This window comes from Melanostigma gelatinosum (genome assembly GCF_949748355.1).
Source record: "Melanostigma gelatinosum genome assembly, chromosome: 20".
Classification (NCBI taxonomy): Eukaryota; Metazoa; Chordata; class Actinopteri; order Perciformes; family Zoarcidae; genus Melanostigma; species Melanostigma gelatinosum.
The window spans coordinates 4,771,268-4,787,147 of record NC_136653.1 but is presented as its reverse complement, the minus strand read 5'-3'; the positions used below and the strand labels follow the sequence as shown (position 1 = coordinate 4,787,147).

The window sequence follows — 15,880 nt, the reverse complement described above, 5'->3', positions numbered from 1 at the left end:
CTAATCTCACCTGTGGCCTCCTGGTCTTCATCCTTCAGCACATTGTTGTCGTCCACATCCTCCTCCTTGCTCCCCTTTCTGGCTCGGTCCTTCACTGGGACCACGGTGAAGCTGGTGGGCATTTTTTACAACATGTGCTTCCCCTCAATATCTCCTGTTTGCCACTCTTATCTCTTTCTGCGCTCTCCTCCCTCTCTGTTCTGCTGCTGCTCCTCCTCCCTCTTCTCTCCGTCCAACAGCTGTCACTCCTCTCTTCTCCTTCCCAGTCGGTTGTTTTTTCCCATCTAGACTCGTTGCCCTGGTGTACTTTACTCTCCCTCTCGCGTCTTTCTGAGTTTTTGTTTTCTGTTGCTGGGATTCTGCTGTACACCCATGTGACCCCCGACCAACCCCCCGTCCACCCACCCACACACGCATACACTATCCAAATAAGGTATTGCCCCGCCCAATGGGGGCAGTACCCACAAACACATACACACACTAGCAAAACAGCATGCAGACATGCGTTTGTGCTCATGAGTGAGTGAGAGCGCATGGCTCTCTCTGTTCCCGAGGGCAGATCTTCTAACCAGCAATGTTGCTCCGTCTGGAGCACAACAAAAGCCGGCAATGTAAGCCTTTTGTTCATGGAGTATATGTACAGTATATACACACACATTTCCTCACTTCCTATGCAGTGTTATTTAACCCCAATGTGCATAGTCAGAAGTGGGCAGGGCCGATTTAAAGCCGTACGCTGGCCGTCTAAACACACGCCCCTCTGGAGGGTTAGCACACACGCATGCACTTCTGCATTAGAGCTCATAAGTGTAATGTTACTGAGGGAGGCACTGAGTGAGAATCAATACAAGTGTCAACTTCCACTGGTATCTCTTTAGAGCGAGGGCGCAGTGTGCACAGACACATATACTCTCGCCCGACAATGATTGCATTGTTATCAGATTCAAACCTGAGAAAGTGTCTCTTTCTAACATATGGGGGGAGACGGTGTGTCAGATGCCAAAATAATCCAAAAACAATGAGTCATTTCCTCAAAGTCAGGAGTGCACTGACATTGAGAACAGGATATTAGGTCTCACCCCGGCTGACCAACGCCCCTGTGTGATGGGAAGGGCTGATCGCAAAGCTCGCGTGAGGAAAGAAGCCGCTCAGCAGCGCTTTCATACTGCTGCGGCCCTGGAGCCCCGTGTGGCTGCTCAACATCTGGACACCCTCCCCCTTCGGTCCCCCAACATGACGACACGCAAGGATCAATACGGTGAAGGGTGGGAGGCCTGTAGGGAGCGGCAGAGGCAGGAGGAGGAGTGGCCAGAGTTCATCTCCAAAGACAGGGTGGACCGTAAAGATTCATTGTTATGTGTTGGAAACATCTGAAATATTTAGGCCGGCTTAGTTAGATTGCTTTACTCTCCAGAACAATGCTTTACCAGAGTGGACCAACTACAATGATTTGTTTGAGGTAGTGATGTAATAAACCCATCACCGTTTCCATCCCATAACGGTTTACATTTACACCTCCAGCCAAGAGTTTCAAGTCTTAACTATAATTTACCATTTATTTACCCTAATCTGCCACAACAGAACACCTGCATACAAACAGCCTAAATAATGTCCAACTGTAAACCTGACTCAAACAAGAGGCAACATTTTTGGGGTTCTTTCAGGGACTCATCTGACATCTGTCCTTCATTACATAAGACCAACGTGGGGGAAATCCATTTACCAGATCACTTCTCTTGTCACATACTGTAAGAGGACCATCTGTAAAGCATCATGCATCCAACCAGGTGTTTCAGAAATACTTAGTCCAGACCTCCTGCTCTGGAGAAGGTCATGTTTCAGACAAACATCATGACTCGGTAAGTGGATGTGGGAGAGACTGGCTCCATGATGCAGGCAGATCAAATGTTCAGTGGATGAGCGCGGACACTAATGTGTGCCGTGTGTACGCTGCATGGTACATCTATGACAACGTGTCCCGACTGCTCTCTTGATTTATTACCCGAGTAAACAGTCAAAGTTTATGGTCTCAGTCTCTGGTTTCAAGTCTTCTTCAATGGAGTGGTCTCACCGACGTCACGATCTCCTTAGTTACGAGGTCGGTCGGCCATGTTGGAGTACATACAGAACCTACATGGCGGCGCGTAAACAAGGAAGTGCGGCGAAAATACAATACTTTGAATCACTGGATAGTGCATCAAAGGTTCGCTACCTGGCCAAATTGAAGGTTATTGGTAACTTGGATCCCTATACGATGAGTGCAGATGGTTTCAGTGCCGATCCTACTTATCTTCCATCGGTAAACTACGCCAACATCTACACGTATCTCGTGAACACCCCAGTCCTTACACAAAAGACGAGTTGGAGTGCTACAAAGGGCTCGACGCTTATAATCAGTTTGTCAGTGGATGGGTCCGAGACGTCAAAGCAACGGTCGTCGAGAATTCTCATCTCGTCATTGGAAGAGTAAATATATACAGATCTGGTCAGATATTGAGCAATATTCAATGTTTACTCAGTGCAAACAGACACGTGTGTTTGTTTACATTGTACATGCACGTCATTGTGTGCGTGTGTGTAGGAATTCACTTTCAACTAACTCCTAACTTCATCCCCCCCCCACACACATATATATATATATACATACATATATATATGATCCGACGTTAAACTCATATCAAGCAATGCTGAGGCTGCATCTCTGTGTTTCGCCTGTTGTACACGCTCGACACGTCTCTGGTACCGACTGCTGTCACGGGCCGATGAAGCTTCGGTAACCTTCTCATGTAAAAGTTTAATTTATATTTCCTTTATTAAATACTGTTCACAAACGAATTTGTAAATAAAATCACTGACCACTTATAAAGTGATCCGCACATACTCTAGTGTACGCCAAATTCCATTCCTTTATATCTCGAGAGATGCGTGACAGCCATTTCTCGCGGCGTCGCTTGGATAGCTCCTTCGTGTCATTTCCTTGATGTGTAATGACCGCTGGCAAACGAAAGAATGATTTCTTGTCTATCAGCTCTGCTGCCACAACCAAAGACAGCACAAAAGTTCACCACCGATAGGTTATGCGACTCAGCCGTGCATGCCAGTGGCTTTGTGTGTACTCCAACATGGCCGACAGCTAAACTGTGACGTCACACGAGACCACTCCATACAGCATGATGTTCATTTAGTACATGATGGTCCATTTAGAGTCACACAGACCATGGAGTAGAGTATGATTCAGGGCGGGGCTACTGCGACGACTACATCCACTTCTTATAAACAGTCTACGACTCCACCTTCTGCTACCGGCTCGGCACGCTTGGTTGAACAGCTAGAGTAGAATCATGGGGACTATTTCTGTGCACGGTGAAAGGAAGGTATCATTAAACACCGTGCTTCTACTGAAGGTAACAAAGAGAGCACTCATCTGCTGCCTGCTCTGTGGATGAGCGGTGATGTAACTGCATCTGCTGATTAAGTGGCCAGACAGTCAGACTGCTTCTCAGGGACAGGCCGGGAGGACAATGTCCCTTTCATGAGGGACTTTTCCACAATCCATAGTGGAGGCTGGAAACTAGTTAGGCTAGAAACAGCTTTTCACCATGATGTGATGCAATATCTCACAGCCAAAGCACAACAACACAGGAACACAAGGGTATTCATGATAGTAGGAGGAAACGATCAAATTATAAAACACTATGAAGACAAGTCTTTACTGAGGCACTCCTTTGTGAACCTCATGACACAATAGGATATGACCAGGGGTGTAACTGTTCACAAAATCCACGGTTGGGTTCGGTACGATACAGTGGAGCCACGGTTCGGTACGTTTCGGTACAGTAGAAAACTATAAATGGCAGAGAAATGTACTTTATTTTAAAATATATTTATTCATTACAACTAACATCATGAAGTTATTCTTTGACTTTGAACAATGATGGAACTATACCTGAGTGACCCATCTTCTGGGGTGTCTTCTTAGCAACACATAACATTAAGGAGCAGTTTTTGTTTTTTATGCTTATGTAGTGTTGTTACTTACATCTTCTCATCATCTTAGTATGAACAATGATGGAACTAAACCTGAGTGAACGTGGCTCTTCATCTCCCATTCAGTGGTCAGGTGATGTGCGTTACAGTCAGGTGATGTGCGTTACAGTCAGGTGATGTGCGTTACAGTCAGGTGATGTGCGTTACAGTCAGGTGATGTGCGTTACAGTCAGGTGATGTGCGTTACAGTCAGGTGATGTGCGTTACAGTCAGGTGATGTGCGTTACAGTCAGGTGATGTGCGTTACAGTCAGGTGATGTGCGTTACAGTCAGGTAGCTTTGTGTAACCCTCGAACATGATAGCCTTAAATGTGAAGACTTCACTGTGTTGATTAGTCAGAACGGTTATTAATAAGTTCAGGAATGGTTTCGATAAACAGTAAATCTAAAACATTGGCTGGTCAGCACTGACTGGCCTTCGGCTCGTTGAAATCACAGGATATCTGGGATTTCTCTGTGCTTCCTGTTCGGGGATATATCTCACTGATGCACAAAATATTACTATTTCGCCCTTATTTTAAAAAAGACAATATTCCCACTAAACTGTTTGCATGCTAATATTCCCGTTAACACGCAGCCGTGCATATTTCGATGAACGTAAATGTGAACGTGGTCACTGAAGGACTCGCTCCTCATTTTAAAAGGTAAGAGTATGTATGCCCATAGCTTTGAACTTATTTTAATCTAGTCTGATTATCTGTAGCAACAGAAAACAGCTGATCACTACTGCATTGAAAAGCATGGGACATGGTGTGGACGAAGCACTCATCTGCCCAGAAAACAAACCGTTCCACTGAGCTGAACTTTTTCTCCAAAGGCTCAGATTTCTAACCCCAGAATAGATGTATTGATTGATTCTCGTGAGGGGGGGTGGGAGGAGACAGCCTGCACCAGCACATCCCAAGGACTCAGAGCAGGGTGCCCTGAAGTAGCTCATGCAGCTCTGTCGTCCACACTACTCCGTTTCCATTTCAAAACACATGTTTTGCTACGTTGACACCGAGCGTCAACACTACGCCGAGGACGGATACGTTTGAAAACGCCGGGGTTGCCTCTTCGTGCGGACGGTGGAAAACGGTACAAACAGAAACGATGACGCCCACACCTGCGTTCGCTACTTGATTGGTTCTTAGCAGTCACGACGTGTCCTTCCCTGATTCGTCACACCCCTATCACGTGACCGTTTCCCGGAAGATCACAACAACAGCCTTGATTACCGATCGACTAACAGGTTAATATAACATGGACAACAGATTGCAGGCGTTGCTGACCTTGTTGTCTCTACTAGCAGCTGTTGTCCAGTTAAAGTGTGCATTATTACGGAGGAAGCAGCTGTTAGTGGAGCGATTAGTGAGCGGCGTGCCCAGCGGCGTTATCAGACCTGCGGAGCGGCAGTCTGAACTCACTTATTAATGCTTATTTTGTTCTGCACATCTATTGTGAAGTCCACACACATAAACTATAAAGGAACAAAACATGAACTGCTCTCCAGTAGGACAGACTTCAGCCACCAGCAGAGCTACGAGTGAGAACAGAAACAACCAAACGAGTGAGAGACGTGTGTTGACCACATTTATGGATCCATAATCTAGTAAACCTTTATGTGCAAGTATTAATATTAAAGTAAATTTGATGTGAGAGAGAGATAGAAAGACCCGCAGCGTTGTCACTAAGTCTGAAAAATAAAACTTCTACAACTTTCCACGAAATGTCTGTTTGAGTTCATAGAGGAAGATTTAAAAGAAGGTCTTAAGTCTCAAACACGACCTTTCATTCTTAAAGACCACTACTGACTACTTCCTGTTTACATCGGCACCCACCCGCATGCCCAGTGTACGTAAATAGTCACGTGATATTCGTTTTCAGGGAGAGATCATTTAGAAAACGATGCTGAAACGCCGTGTGGACGGAGATCGTAATACGTTTTAGTATTAGTGTTAAACGTATTCGTGTGGCTGTAGCCTTAATCACAACGGAGGTGATCCCACCTGCTGTTTCCTTCTTTTTGTCACGGTTTGGATGCTTTACAAGAGATTAGACTGTGAAGAGATGTTTGAGGGCCCGAATGGGGCAATATTCAAATTCATGTGATCTAAAAGCACAACATATGATCAAAATGTTGTTACCCTCCAATTGATTAACAAGTCCTTTAATATAACCAACACAATATGATAACAACCTACAGTGTAGTTTGTTGCTGTTCAAGATGGCTGTGCTTTAGTAAACAGGAGTAAAATGACGCATACAATGTCATATTAATTGCAAATAAATACTGATTGAATCTTTATACAGAAGTGCACATTGTTCTGCAGGACTCGGACAAATCATCAGTTCAAACCACTGGTACAATCTGACAGCAGCAAGGTCACAAAACCTCTCTGTGACATCATCCCCCCCTGCTCCAGAGCTGAGAAGATGCACTGGACTGACACCAGTAACTGAGTGCGCCCTCTGGAGGAGGCATGAGGAAGGACAGCTCTCCTGTGAGGATCACTGTACTGAATGCAAGACTGTGGGAAACACAATGAAAAAGAAGTCATGGTGGCTAACAAGCTGCGACGTCATCTCTTCATTGTGTCATGTGAGTTTGGGTCATAGCCTTTGTCACATGACACCTTCCCTCTATCACTTCCTCCTGCTATTAGAACTGCATTGCAGGATTTGTGACTGACAGAGGCCAGAAGGTAGGCAAAAGAAAGCCTCTTCATATACGACACTGTGTTTCCCTATAAGCTGTTACGGCTCAAGTGTGAGCAGAACATGACGTCACTTATCCATTCAGCAGAAATGCTGCAACTACGGCATCTCACGGGAGACATTTTGCTGTTTGAGACAGATTACGTCCTTCCACGAGCCGCCTGAAGAACGGACCGTACGTCTGTTACTGGGACTGCTGGAGGTTTTGAGTGGACACACTGGCAATAGGACTCAGCATTATGCAGCAGATAGCTAGAGACTAATAATGACGCTCTGTTCACCAGTTACACCGCCATCATGACAGATTATGAACCGACTATTTGTTCCATGATTTGTACGCACTTTCACCAACAGGCTGAAATAACATCTGCCAAGTGGCACCGATCTAAAACACGGAGCAGTGTTTACCGTAACCAGTATAATTAGGTGTGAACTGGCAGATGGAAAGGTTTTTTTGTTGATGTTTTTTTACAAGCACTGACTCAAGTGAAGCTGAGTGGAAACAAGTCCTATTCAGTCAGATTTTCCTCATGTCGGAGTGTGAAATGGTTTCCTCTCTGAAACACTCTTCTTGGTAACGGAGACCTTACTCAGGTGTTGAAGGGAAACTGTGGTGTGGTGGTAAGGCCACACTAAGGTACATGGTCCCTAGTGTGGTCACATGTAACTGTTTAACAACAACAAAAGGATCCACTAAATGGCGGGGGGGGTACGACGACAGCTTGAACTTCTCAGAGTTTACGAGGTACACCTGAATGCACCATGTTGACGCCCACATGCTTTACCGTTCAAAGCGATGTGGACATGCTAGGGCTGGGCTATATATCGATATTATATCAATATCGTGATATGAGACCAGATATCGGCTTGGAGTTTGGATTTCCTTATATCATAATGTGGCATAAGTGTTGCCTCTGCTGGTTTTAAAGGCTGCATTATAGCATCGTGCATATTTCTGAACTTACAAGACTGCTCTTTTATTTGACTTTACCCATTTAGTCATTATATCCATATTATTGATGATTATTTATCAAAAAATCTCCTGATAAATGATTTTCTCCATATCCCCGGGCCCTAAGACATGCAGTCGATTATAATTGGGGTTAGGGTGACGGTTGGTGGTGTCTTAGCCTCTCTGTGTCTTTATCGTTTGTCTATAGACGTGCATGAAGGGGGGGTGGAGAGACACAAAGACAAACTCGCCCAGCCTGCTTTTGACTGTGAAGGTCTAAAATCGAACATTAATTTGGATGGATTTAGAATCTATATCGTGACACCTGTAGTCCGCAGAGCAGCGCAAGGTCAACGATAAATGCATTGGGATGATGATAATGAAGGTAAACTCTCCTCACTGCATGGTATCTCTCTGTAATGACTTCACTACACACATGGACACACACACCTCGGCCGGCTCAGGTAACGGCACGTTTGCCCGCCAGTCATCCATGAAACGGCGTTTGACTCAACAGACTCAGGTGACACTGCCCTCTCTTTTGAAGGCCAACGCGTGTCCTCCTTTACATTTATTTTCTGACCTTTTTGTTGGAGAATGCTGGTTCAGGGCGTATTCCAAACTACAACTCCATTTCAGGTTTAGAGCTACTTGCATACAGCGCATACATGAGACGCTTGGTGCTGACATTATGAATGGAACTGTATTGGCTCCATGAATTGTTTTAGGAGCAAGTAAAGTGGTGATCTCGCCATGAAGGGATGTGGAATGGCCCCTGATCACGCTACACATCAATACTTCTGCCTGCTCCACCACTAGTGAGGGCTGTCAATGAAGAGGGGTGAAGAAGACGTGCAATTCCACCGATTGTTTCGCATCCAGTGCTTCCACCAGAACCAGAACAGCTGTCTCACACACAGCTGAGCATTTGAAGCCTGCCCTTTACAGCCTGTACCTGTAAACCATCATCGGTGGGGACTTCTCAATCAGCACATTTGGAGACTAAAATTAATGATGACTCAATCACAGAAATTGGCCAACAACCCTAAGAAACTATCTTTTATCGTTCATAAAGTTGAGTCCCTCGCCTCATATTTGTGTGTACGGCTGGCCTGAAGCGTGCGTGAGGTGTGCACACTCTCACTGCACATGTGTGGCACATGGCGTATATGAATGTTTTTGTGTGTTTGCATCGCTTGCTCATCCGGCCCCTCGGATGTTTCACTGACAACATACTTTTGCGGTTACACTTACAGGAGTATTTACCTGAGCTTGAAAACATAGTCAGGCATATCATGAGGCCCGTTCAGCTTTGTCTCATACATCTCTCAATACGCCAAGTAGCTGAACTTTAATATCAGCCACGCAAGCTTAGCAGGAACAGAAGGGGGCACAGTGTTGTGAGGAAAGATGCTGGAAATGATCCACTGTATCAGTTCATGGCTTTTCACTGTCCTGCACTTATTTAGGCTGTTTGTGACAGGGAGGGGGGGAGGGGCTAAGAAGGTTATCCTTTCATTCACAGACGGTCAGAACATGATACTCACACACGTCACCCGACACATTTCTGAATTCTGACACCCACCGACACCACAACCAACTGCACATAGCTGTCCCCCCCCCCCCCCCCCCTGCATGAACCCGGGTGGACACAATAAACACCATCAGAATCGAACGCAGAAATGAAAGGCATGATTCTGGTTGACAGTATAACAGAAAGGCAACATTTGGCTTCAATTTGTCCTACAACACTATTTATTGCAACAGCTAAGGCAATAAGGCCAGAATGAGTCACTGTAACCGCCTGATTTAGACGTCCACATGCTGCTGACCAAGAGCCGTAAAGCCCCCACGACTACCAACAACCAGTGTAGAGAACCTCCAGGGGAAAACATGCTACGTAGTTTTTCCCACGACGTCTGTTCAGTGTCCACAGCAGCGGCTTCCAGCTGCTGGAAAATTGTTACCGTTATCAATGTGGCCACACGCATTGTGTCTGAAATAAACACTGGCATACCGTGTATGTACAGAGCATAAGAACTGGATCTCAGGTTGATTCCATACCCAGTCAGTCCAGTGCATTGATTCATAGTCTTTAGGGATTTTCTGTCCCCATCAAGGCTTTTTGGCCCCGATCTCCTTTTGAGTCCTTAAATGCTGGGTGTCGTCAAATCTGAGACTTCTATTTACCTAAACGTTGATTAAACATGTATCTGAGCAACAGCTATCGCTTATGAATTTCACACGCCTTATCTTTCATTAGCAACTTGGTTGTGGTTCAAAGACATTAAATAAGATAGGACTATTGAGATGATGGGGATGAAAGTTTGACTGGAGAATGGGACTGAGAATGGGACTGAAGTGAGACGCGATCAGAGAGACCATGTGTCACTCTGTTGGATCTGTTGGAACTACACAAACGCTGATCTTTGGCCATGTACATGCACGGGCTGCAGAGAGCACATCAACCAGACAACAGACACGTTTCCCTTTGCCTGTTATCAAGTTACTCATGGAATAAGAGTTAAGGTCAGCCTCTGTCAGCGTTTAACCGGCTAATGTGATGGTCAGTGCTTCCTGAATGTTTTGTGTTCTGATCTTTGCTCATAAGAAAGAGAGAGGAGAGATGACAGATTCATTGGTGTTGTAAACAAGTCTGTGTATTTGTCTCAATCACAGACTGTTTAGAAGAAGTGGATGTCGTCATCGTGACTTCACACATTGCTTTGTGGACTGATGCTGTGAAACCTCGAGTTCGGCAATTTAGCCGTTGTTTATTTCGCAACCAATGAACCGAAGTTACCATATTTGAAATGCGAAGGATTTACACAGAGATGCCGTATACGGCTCTGGTAGCGGCAGCGACCTGTCAATCACAGTAAGCCCGCCTTAAAGCATACCTGTTGACAGCTGTGACATAAGCTGCACTTCCATCCGATTGTCATGTGAATTTTAAGCAGAATTTTAAAATGTTGCAAATAAGAAATGCTAATTAGGCGCATTTCCACCAACTGGTGGCGAATAAACTAGTGTAGTTGCATAGTTTGGTCAGAAGTCAGCAGCATAGGCTACGCTTTACGCATGGCTGTAATCTGCCAATTAACAGATTGGAAGAAGAAGAGGTCGCCCACCACAAACAAAACAAGTCTGAGGAAGAGGGAGAGACGCCTTCAGGAATTTTGAGGAAAGTTAGGAAAGTATTAATTGTTCTTTAATGTCTAGTATTGGCCATGTTTAACTGTCTCGAGACAAAGACTATATATATATATATATATATATATATATATATATATATATATATATATATATATATATATATATATATGTGTGTGTGTGTGTGTGTGTGTGTGTGTGTGTGTGTGTGTGTGTGTGTGTGTGTGTGTGTGTATATATATATATACACACACGAGAAGACGCAGAAAGCGGGAACAGCTGACCAGTCATGCCAGCTAATTTTCCCTTTTCATCACAGCTTTTCTAATGTGCTACTTCAAGATGACCATAAAACATGGCTATTGTGTACATTTCTGTTGGTAAAGGGAAAAAAGGAAACGGAAGCAGCAGAGTAAAGCTCTGTGAAGAACTCAGATGATGATACAGGAGTTCAAACGTATGCGGTTATTTTTAAAAGGTACCAATAGCTACAGAAACCTGTCTCTGAAGAGTCGTGACAGGAGTTGGCAATGCAGATTGTTTAGAAGTGTATTAATTGATATGCAGTACCTGAATGTAACAATGTGACTTACAGTTTAGAGTGGAGCCAGTCAACAAAAACCTCTGCAGTTCAGACAACAGCTAGACGTTTGTTGAAGCCTTTCCACAGCTAGATTAGATAAAGCAGTGACTCATGAATAGTGAGAAAAGATAAGTGTGTCCCTGCATACCTTTGGATCAGGATTGAGTAAAAGTGCATTTGCGGCTGAAATTGACACTGAAAGACTCGCGTTCTTGTTTCTTCCCATCGGGCAGGTTAAACTTGCATTATAATAAGAACACTGTTGTTGATGAACAGGACATTTCTCAGTATTGGGCTAAACTGTGCCGGCATGCATTTCCCAAAAGAGGAGGAAAGTTCTGTGAAAACGCTTCTGTCTGCCCAGAGAGGGACACACTCTTTTCTCCTGAGCGTCGCGTGTAAATAAGGAGTAGCTGGAACAAACATTCCACATTGCAGGAGTGGCCCGGGGAGGCCACACGGGGAGCAGGGAGGGTCGTGGACGCCGGGGCCCAGTCGGTGTCTGTGTGCCGGCTTGCTCCAAATAAAGCAGAGGGCAGCACATGATAGCCCAAGGTGCATGCCTCTTTAAACATGAGGGCGCAACGTGGTGTGCGTGGTGAGGACCTTCATAAACCTAACCCGCTCACACTGCAGCCGCCACAAACCACCGACATGCTTCTGTACTCACTGTGGGACCTCTGGCACCTGCACAATAGTGCCCTTCTCTCTCTGTTCTTGCGTTGCATCTGGAGCCAGAGAGTAGTACGACACATACATCAACCACACACACACACACACACACACGCTGTACGCAATGACCTCAAAGAGACCCTTAAGACCATGACATACCGGTCACTCCAACAGATTGTCTACAGCACTTTGTGATGTTACAGTACAAAACTGTGTAAACAGCCTGGAACACCCATTTCAGAGGTTTTGAAGTTGAACAAAACTAGCCCACCACACAGTAAAGGAAGACGTGGCTGCTGGGATTGTAATTGGAGATAAACCTTAGCTGAATTTCAGGAGCAGGGCCACACCTCCACGGGGCCACTTCCGGCCACACCCTACAAATACCCACGGCCACCATAGCTCAGCCTGCTACGCCTTTCGCACCAAACCGTAAGGCTGCTACACCTTCAGAAAAGAGTCAGGCTGCTACGTCGTTCGCACCAAACCGCAAGAATGCCCGCAGCACCGCAAAAACAACGAAGGAAAATAAACCCCTTACCTCGCCAGCATGGACCTGCTACTAACCGGGCCTCCCGATGACGACGAACCGTTTGCCTCCCCAGCCGCCACCCGCACAGCCTGGGGCCGCACTCCACCAAGGCAGGGCTTCCAGACGCCACCGATCGCCTCCGGGAGCGGCCCGGCGGCCCAACGCAGCCGAACCCGCCGACCGGCCACATCCATCGACTGGAATCCCTCCCTCCGGGCAATCCGCCAGTACGGGGACCCAGACCGACCGTCATCGTCCAGCGAACCAAGTTCCACACCGGCACGCCTCTGTGGCGACGGCGATCCGCTGCCCCCGAACGCGGGCAACGGACGCGGAAGTCCCCCCCTTCCTCCTCCGCTCGCTCCGGACACAGCGCTCGGGGACAAACCTCCGACAGCCCGGCTTCCGGCGACCCCATCATCCCAGCACACCGCGCTCGAAGCCACCGGCACGGCGCTCGCGCCCTGACCGCATCTCCCAGCGGAACCGACCCGCCCAGGATCGCCGCTTGGACCGTAGCGCGCCTGTTAACGGAGCGCAGGAGAGGGGGATCCCCCACAAGCGGCGCGACAAGAAAGCGACACTGCTCCAACTCCGACAAAAAGGGACTCCGAAATAACTACGTAATAATGACGATTTGTAGGCTACTTGTCTTCTCAATGGAGCTCTGATGGATCGGTGCTAGGCTATGCTAACATCGTAGCAGCTCCACCAGCACTCAACAACGTCACGTAGACGTAAATACGGCAGCGTCTATTCATTGTTTGTACCGTATGGTTTACACACACACACACGTATACACAGTTTGGTCCGGTCTCTGTTGATATGAGGTATCGTAGAGCTCTGGATGAACACAGACGGCTACAGGATTTATTTCCTGATTCCACAACGGCAGGAAGCCAGTGACGACAGGGGGAGCAACTCAACGCTGATAGGCTATCGTGCCACAGCGTCACGTGATTATGTCGCAGAAGTTGAAAAATTTCAACTCGCGCGTTGCCGATTTTGCGGCGTCCAACGCGTCCACCGCACTGCAATAACGCGTCCAACGCGCCATCGCAAAATCGCGGCGCGCCAGTGTCATCGCGTCTGTGCATAGACTTTGTATGTAATCTCGACGCTCGTCAAAAAATCAACGCGACCGGTGTGAACGCAGCATAATGCTGCGTTCACACCGGTCGCGTTGATTTTTTGACGCACTGCAAAAAAGCGTCCAACGCACTGCACAATCGCGTCCAACGAGCCGCCGGTCGTGTTCACACCAAACGCCGCAAAATCTCGTAGCGCCGGAGAGGGGGCGTGGTTTATCGTCCTGGAAGCCGTTCACCTGGCCGCCATTTCTTTCCGCTGTCAACCATGAAAGGAATAAGCACAATTGCTGCTTTGTACGTGTTGTGGAAGTCCCTCAAACATCGGAATGCCAAACGCCGTCATGTCTGGTTCATAATATTGTTCAGAGGAGCTCCGTGGATTGTATCGAGCTGTATTCACTGTGTCTAGCAAGCCACCGGTCGCTGTTTAGAGCTCTGGGTGAACACAGACGGCTACAGGATTTATTTCCTGATTCAACAACGGCAGAAAGCCAGTGATGACAGGGGGAGCAACTCAACGCTGATAGGCTATCGTGCCACAGCGTCACGTGATTATGTCGCTGAAGTTGAAAAATTTCAACTCGCGCGTTGGCGGATTTATTTCCTGATTCAACAACGGCAGGAAGCCAGTGATGACAGGGGGAGCAACTCAACGCTGATAGGCTATCGTGCCACAGCGTCACGTGATTATGTCGCAGAAGTTGAAAATTTTCAACTCGCGCGTTGCCGATTTTGCGGCGTCCAACGCGTCCACCGCACTGCAATAACGCGTCATCGCAAAATCGCGGCGCGCCAGTCTCATCGGTGCATAGACTTTGTATGTAATCTCGACGCGCGTCAAAAAATCAACGCGACCGGTGTGAACGCAGCATTAGTCTGAAAAATAAAACTACTACAACTTTCCACAAAATGTGGCTGCTTGAGTTTATAAGTATCAGCATTCTTTACGGCACATCATCCAAAATCCTAAATAAACTCCAGTACATCCAGAACTCTGCTGCTCGCCTGCTCACCCACACCCGCTCCCGTGACCACGTCACCCCTGTTCTCCAGAACCTCCACTGGCTCCCCGTCCCACAACGGATCAAATACAAAATCCTTCTCCTCACTCACAAAGCCCTCCACAATCAGGCCCCCTCCTACCTCACCGACCTGCTTCACCACCACACTCCATCCCGCCGGCTCCGCTCCTCTGATGCCTCCTGTCCCTTCTGCTCAGGACCAAGCACCGGACATGGGGCGACAGAGCCTTCTCCATAGCTGCACCCTCCCTCTGGAACTCTCTCCCCAAAAACATTCGAGATTGCACTGACCTTTCCACATTCAAATCAGAAATCAAAACTCACCTGTTCAAAACTGCTTTTAATGTGTGACCATTATTGTGTACTCTGTTTTTAGTGTATTGTTTTTATATATGATGATTTTAATGTAAAGTGTCTTTGAGTGTCATGAAAAGCGCTATATAAATAAAATGTATTATTATTACTGTCAAATTTTAAAACTCAATGTGGCCCCTGAGCCCAAACGTTTGCCCACCCCTGCTGTAGAACCTCATTCATCTTTCACTGCCTGCTTAATCTCTCATCAATCCAAATGTAATCTCAGTCATCCTACGTCTCTGAGGCGAGAATCATCTGTTGTACCCTAAAGCTCTTCATGTGATTTCATTATACGTTCATCACGTCTCTTTTAAGACACTGTGCTTACAGAGCATTCTAGTTCAAACACGTACAGTACATTCTTAGAATGTGTACAATATACTTTATACATCAAGCCTTGCTCGTTCATTCATTTCCTCTTCTCACAGCTTGGCCTCTGCTTCACACAACAAGGAACAAGCACCTCGCCTGGAGGGCTCCAACAGAAGAGCAACACACGGCCGCTCTCATTCAGACAACACCATCTTCTCTTCTACAATTTCCACTTCTTCATAACCGCTTCTTCCTCTTTACAGTCTGTTACTTAATCTCCTCCGATACATGTGTTGAGCAACCTCAATGGCAAGGGTAACACAATGTCCCTGTTCAGCCGGACGTTCAAATATCTTACTATTGATCGCATAACACTCATCCAAATGTACCAAAAACAAGAAGCAGGGCTCTGTTACTTGTTGGCCAAATTAACGGAGCAATATGAAGATGAAACAACAGACA

The 15,880-nt window shown here is 46.6% G+C and overlaps 1 protein-coding gene across 5 annotated transcripts in view; it reads right to left on the bottom strand.

Annotated features, from left to right (window-relative positions):
• Positions 1 to 15,880, bottom strand: part of slc12a7b (solute carrier family 12 member 7b) — a 71,825-nt gene that overhangs the window by 53,719 nt on the left and 2,226 nt on the right. Inside the window, exon 1 of one of the 5 annotated variants that reach the window (XM_079291934.1) lies at positions 11 to 270. The exons of the other annotated variants lie outside the window; for them this stretch is intronic. Coding sequence (XP_079148060.1) covers positions 11 to 122 — 112 coding nt within the window. The 5' untranslated portion in view covers positions 123 to 270. Of the gene's footprint in view, positions 1 to 10; positions 271 to 15,880 lie in introns of those variants that run through there. 5 annotated transcript variants of the gene reach the window in all.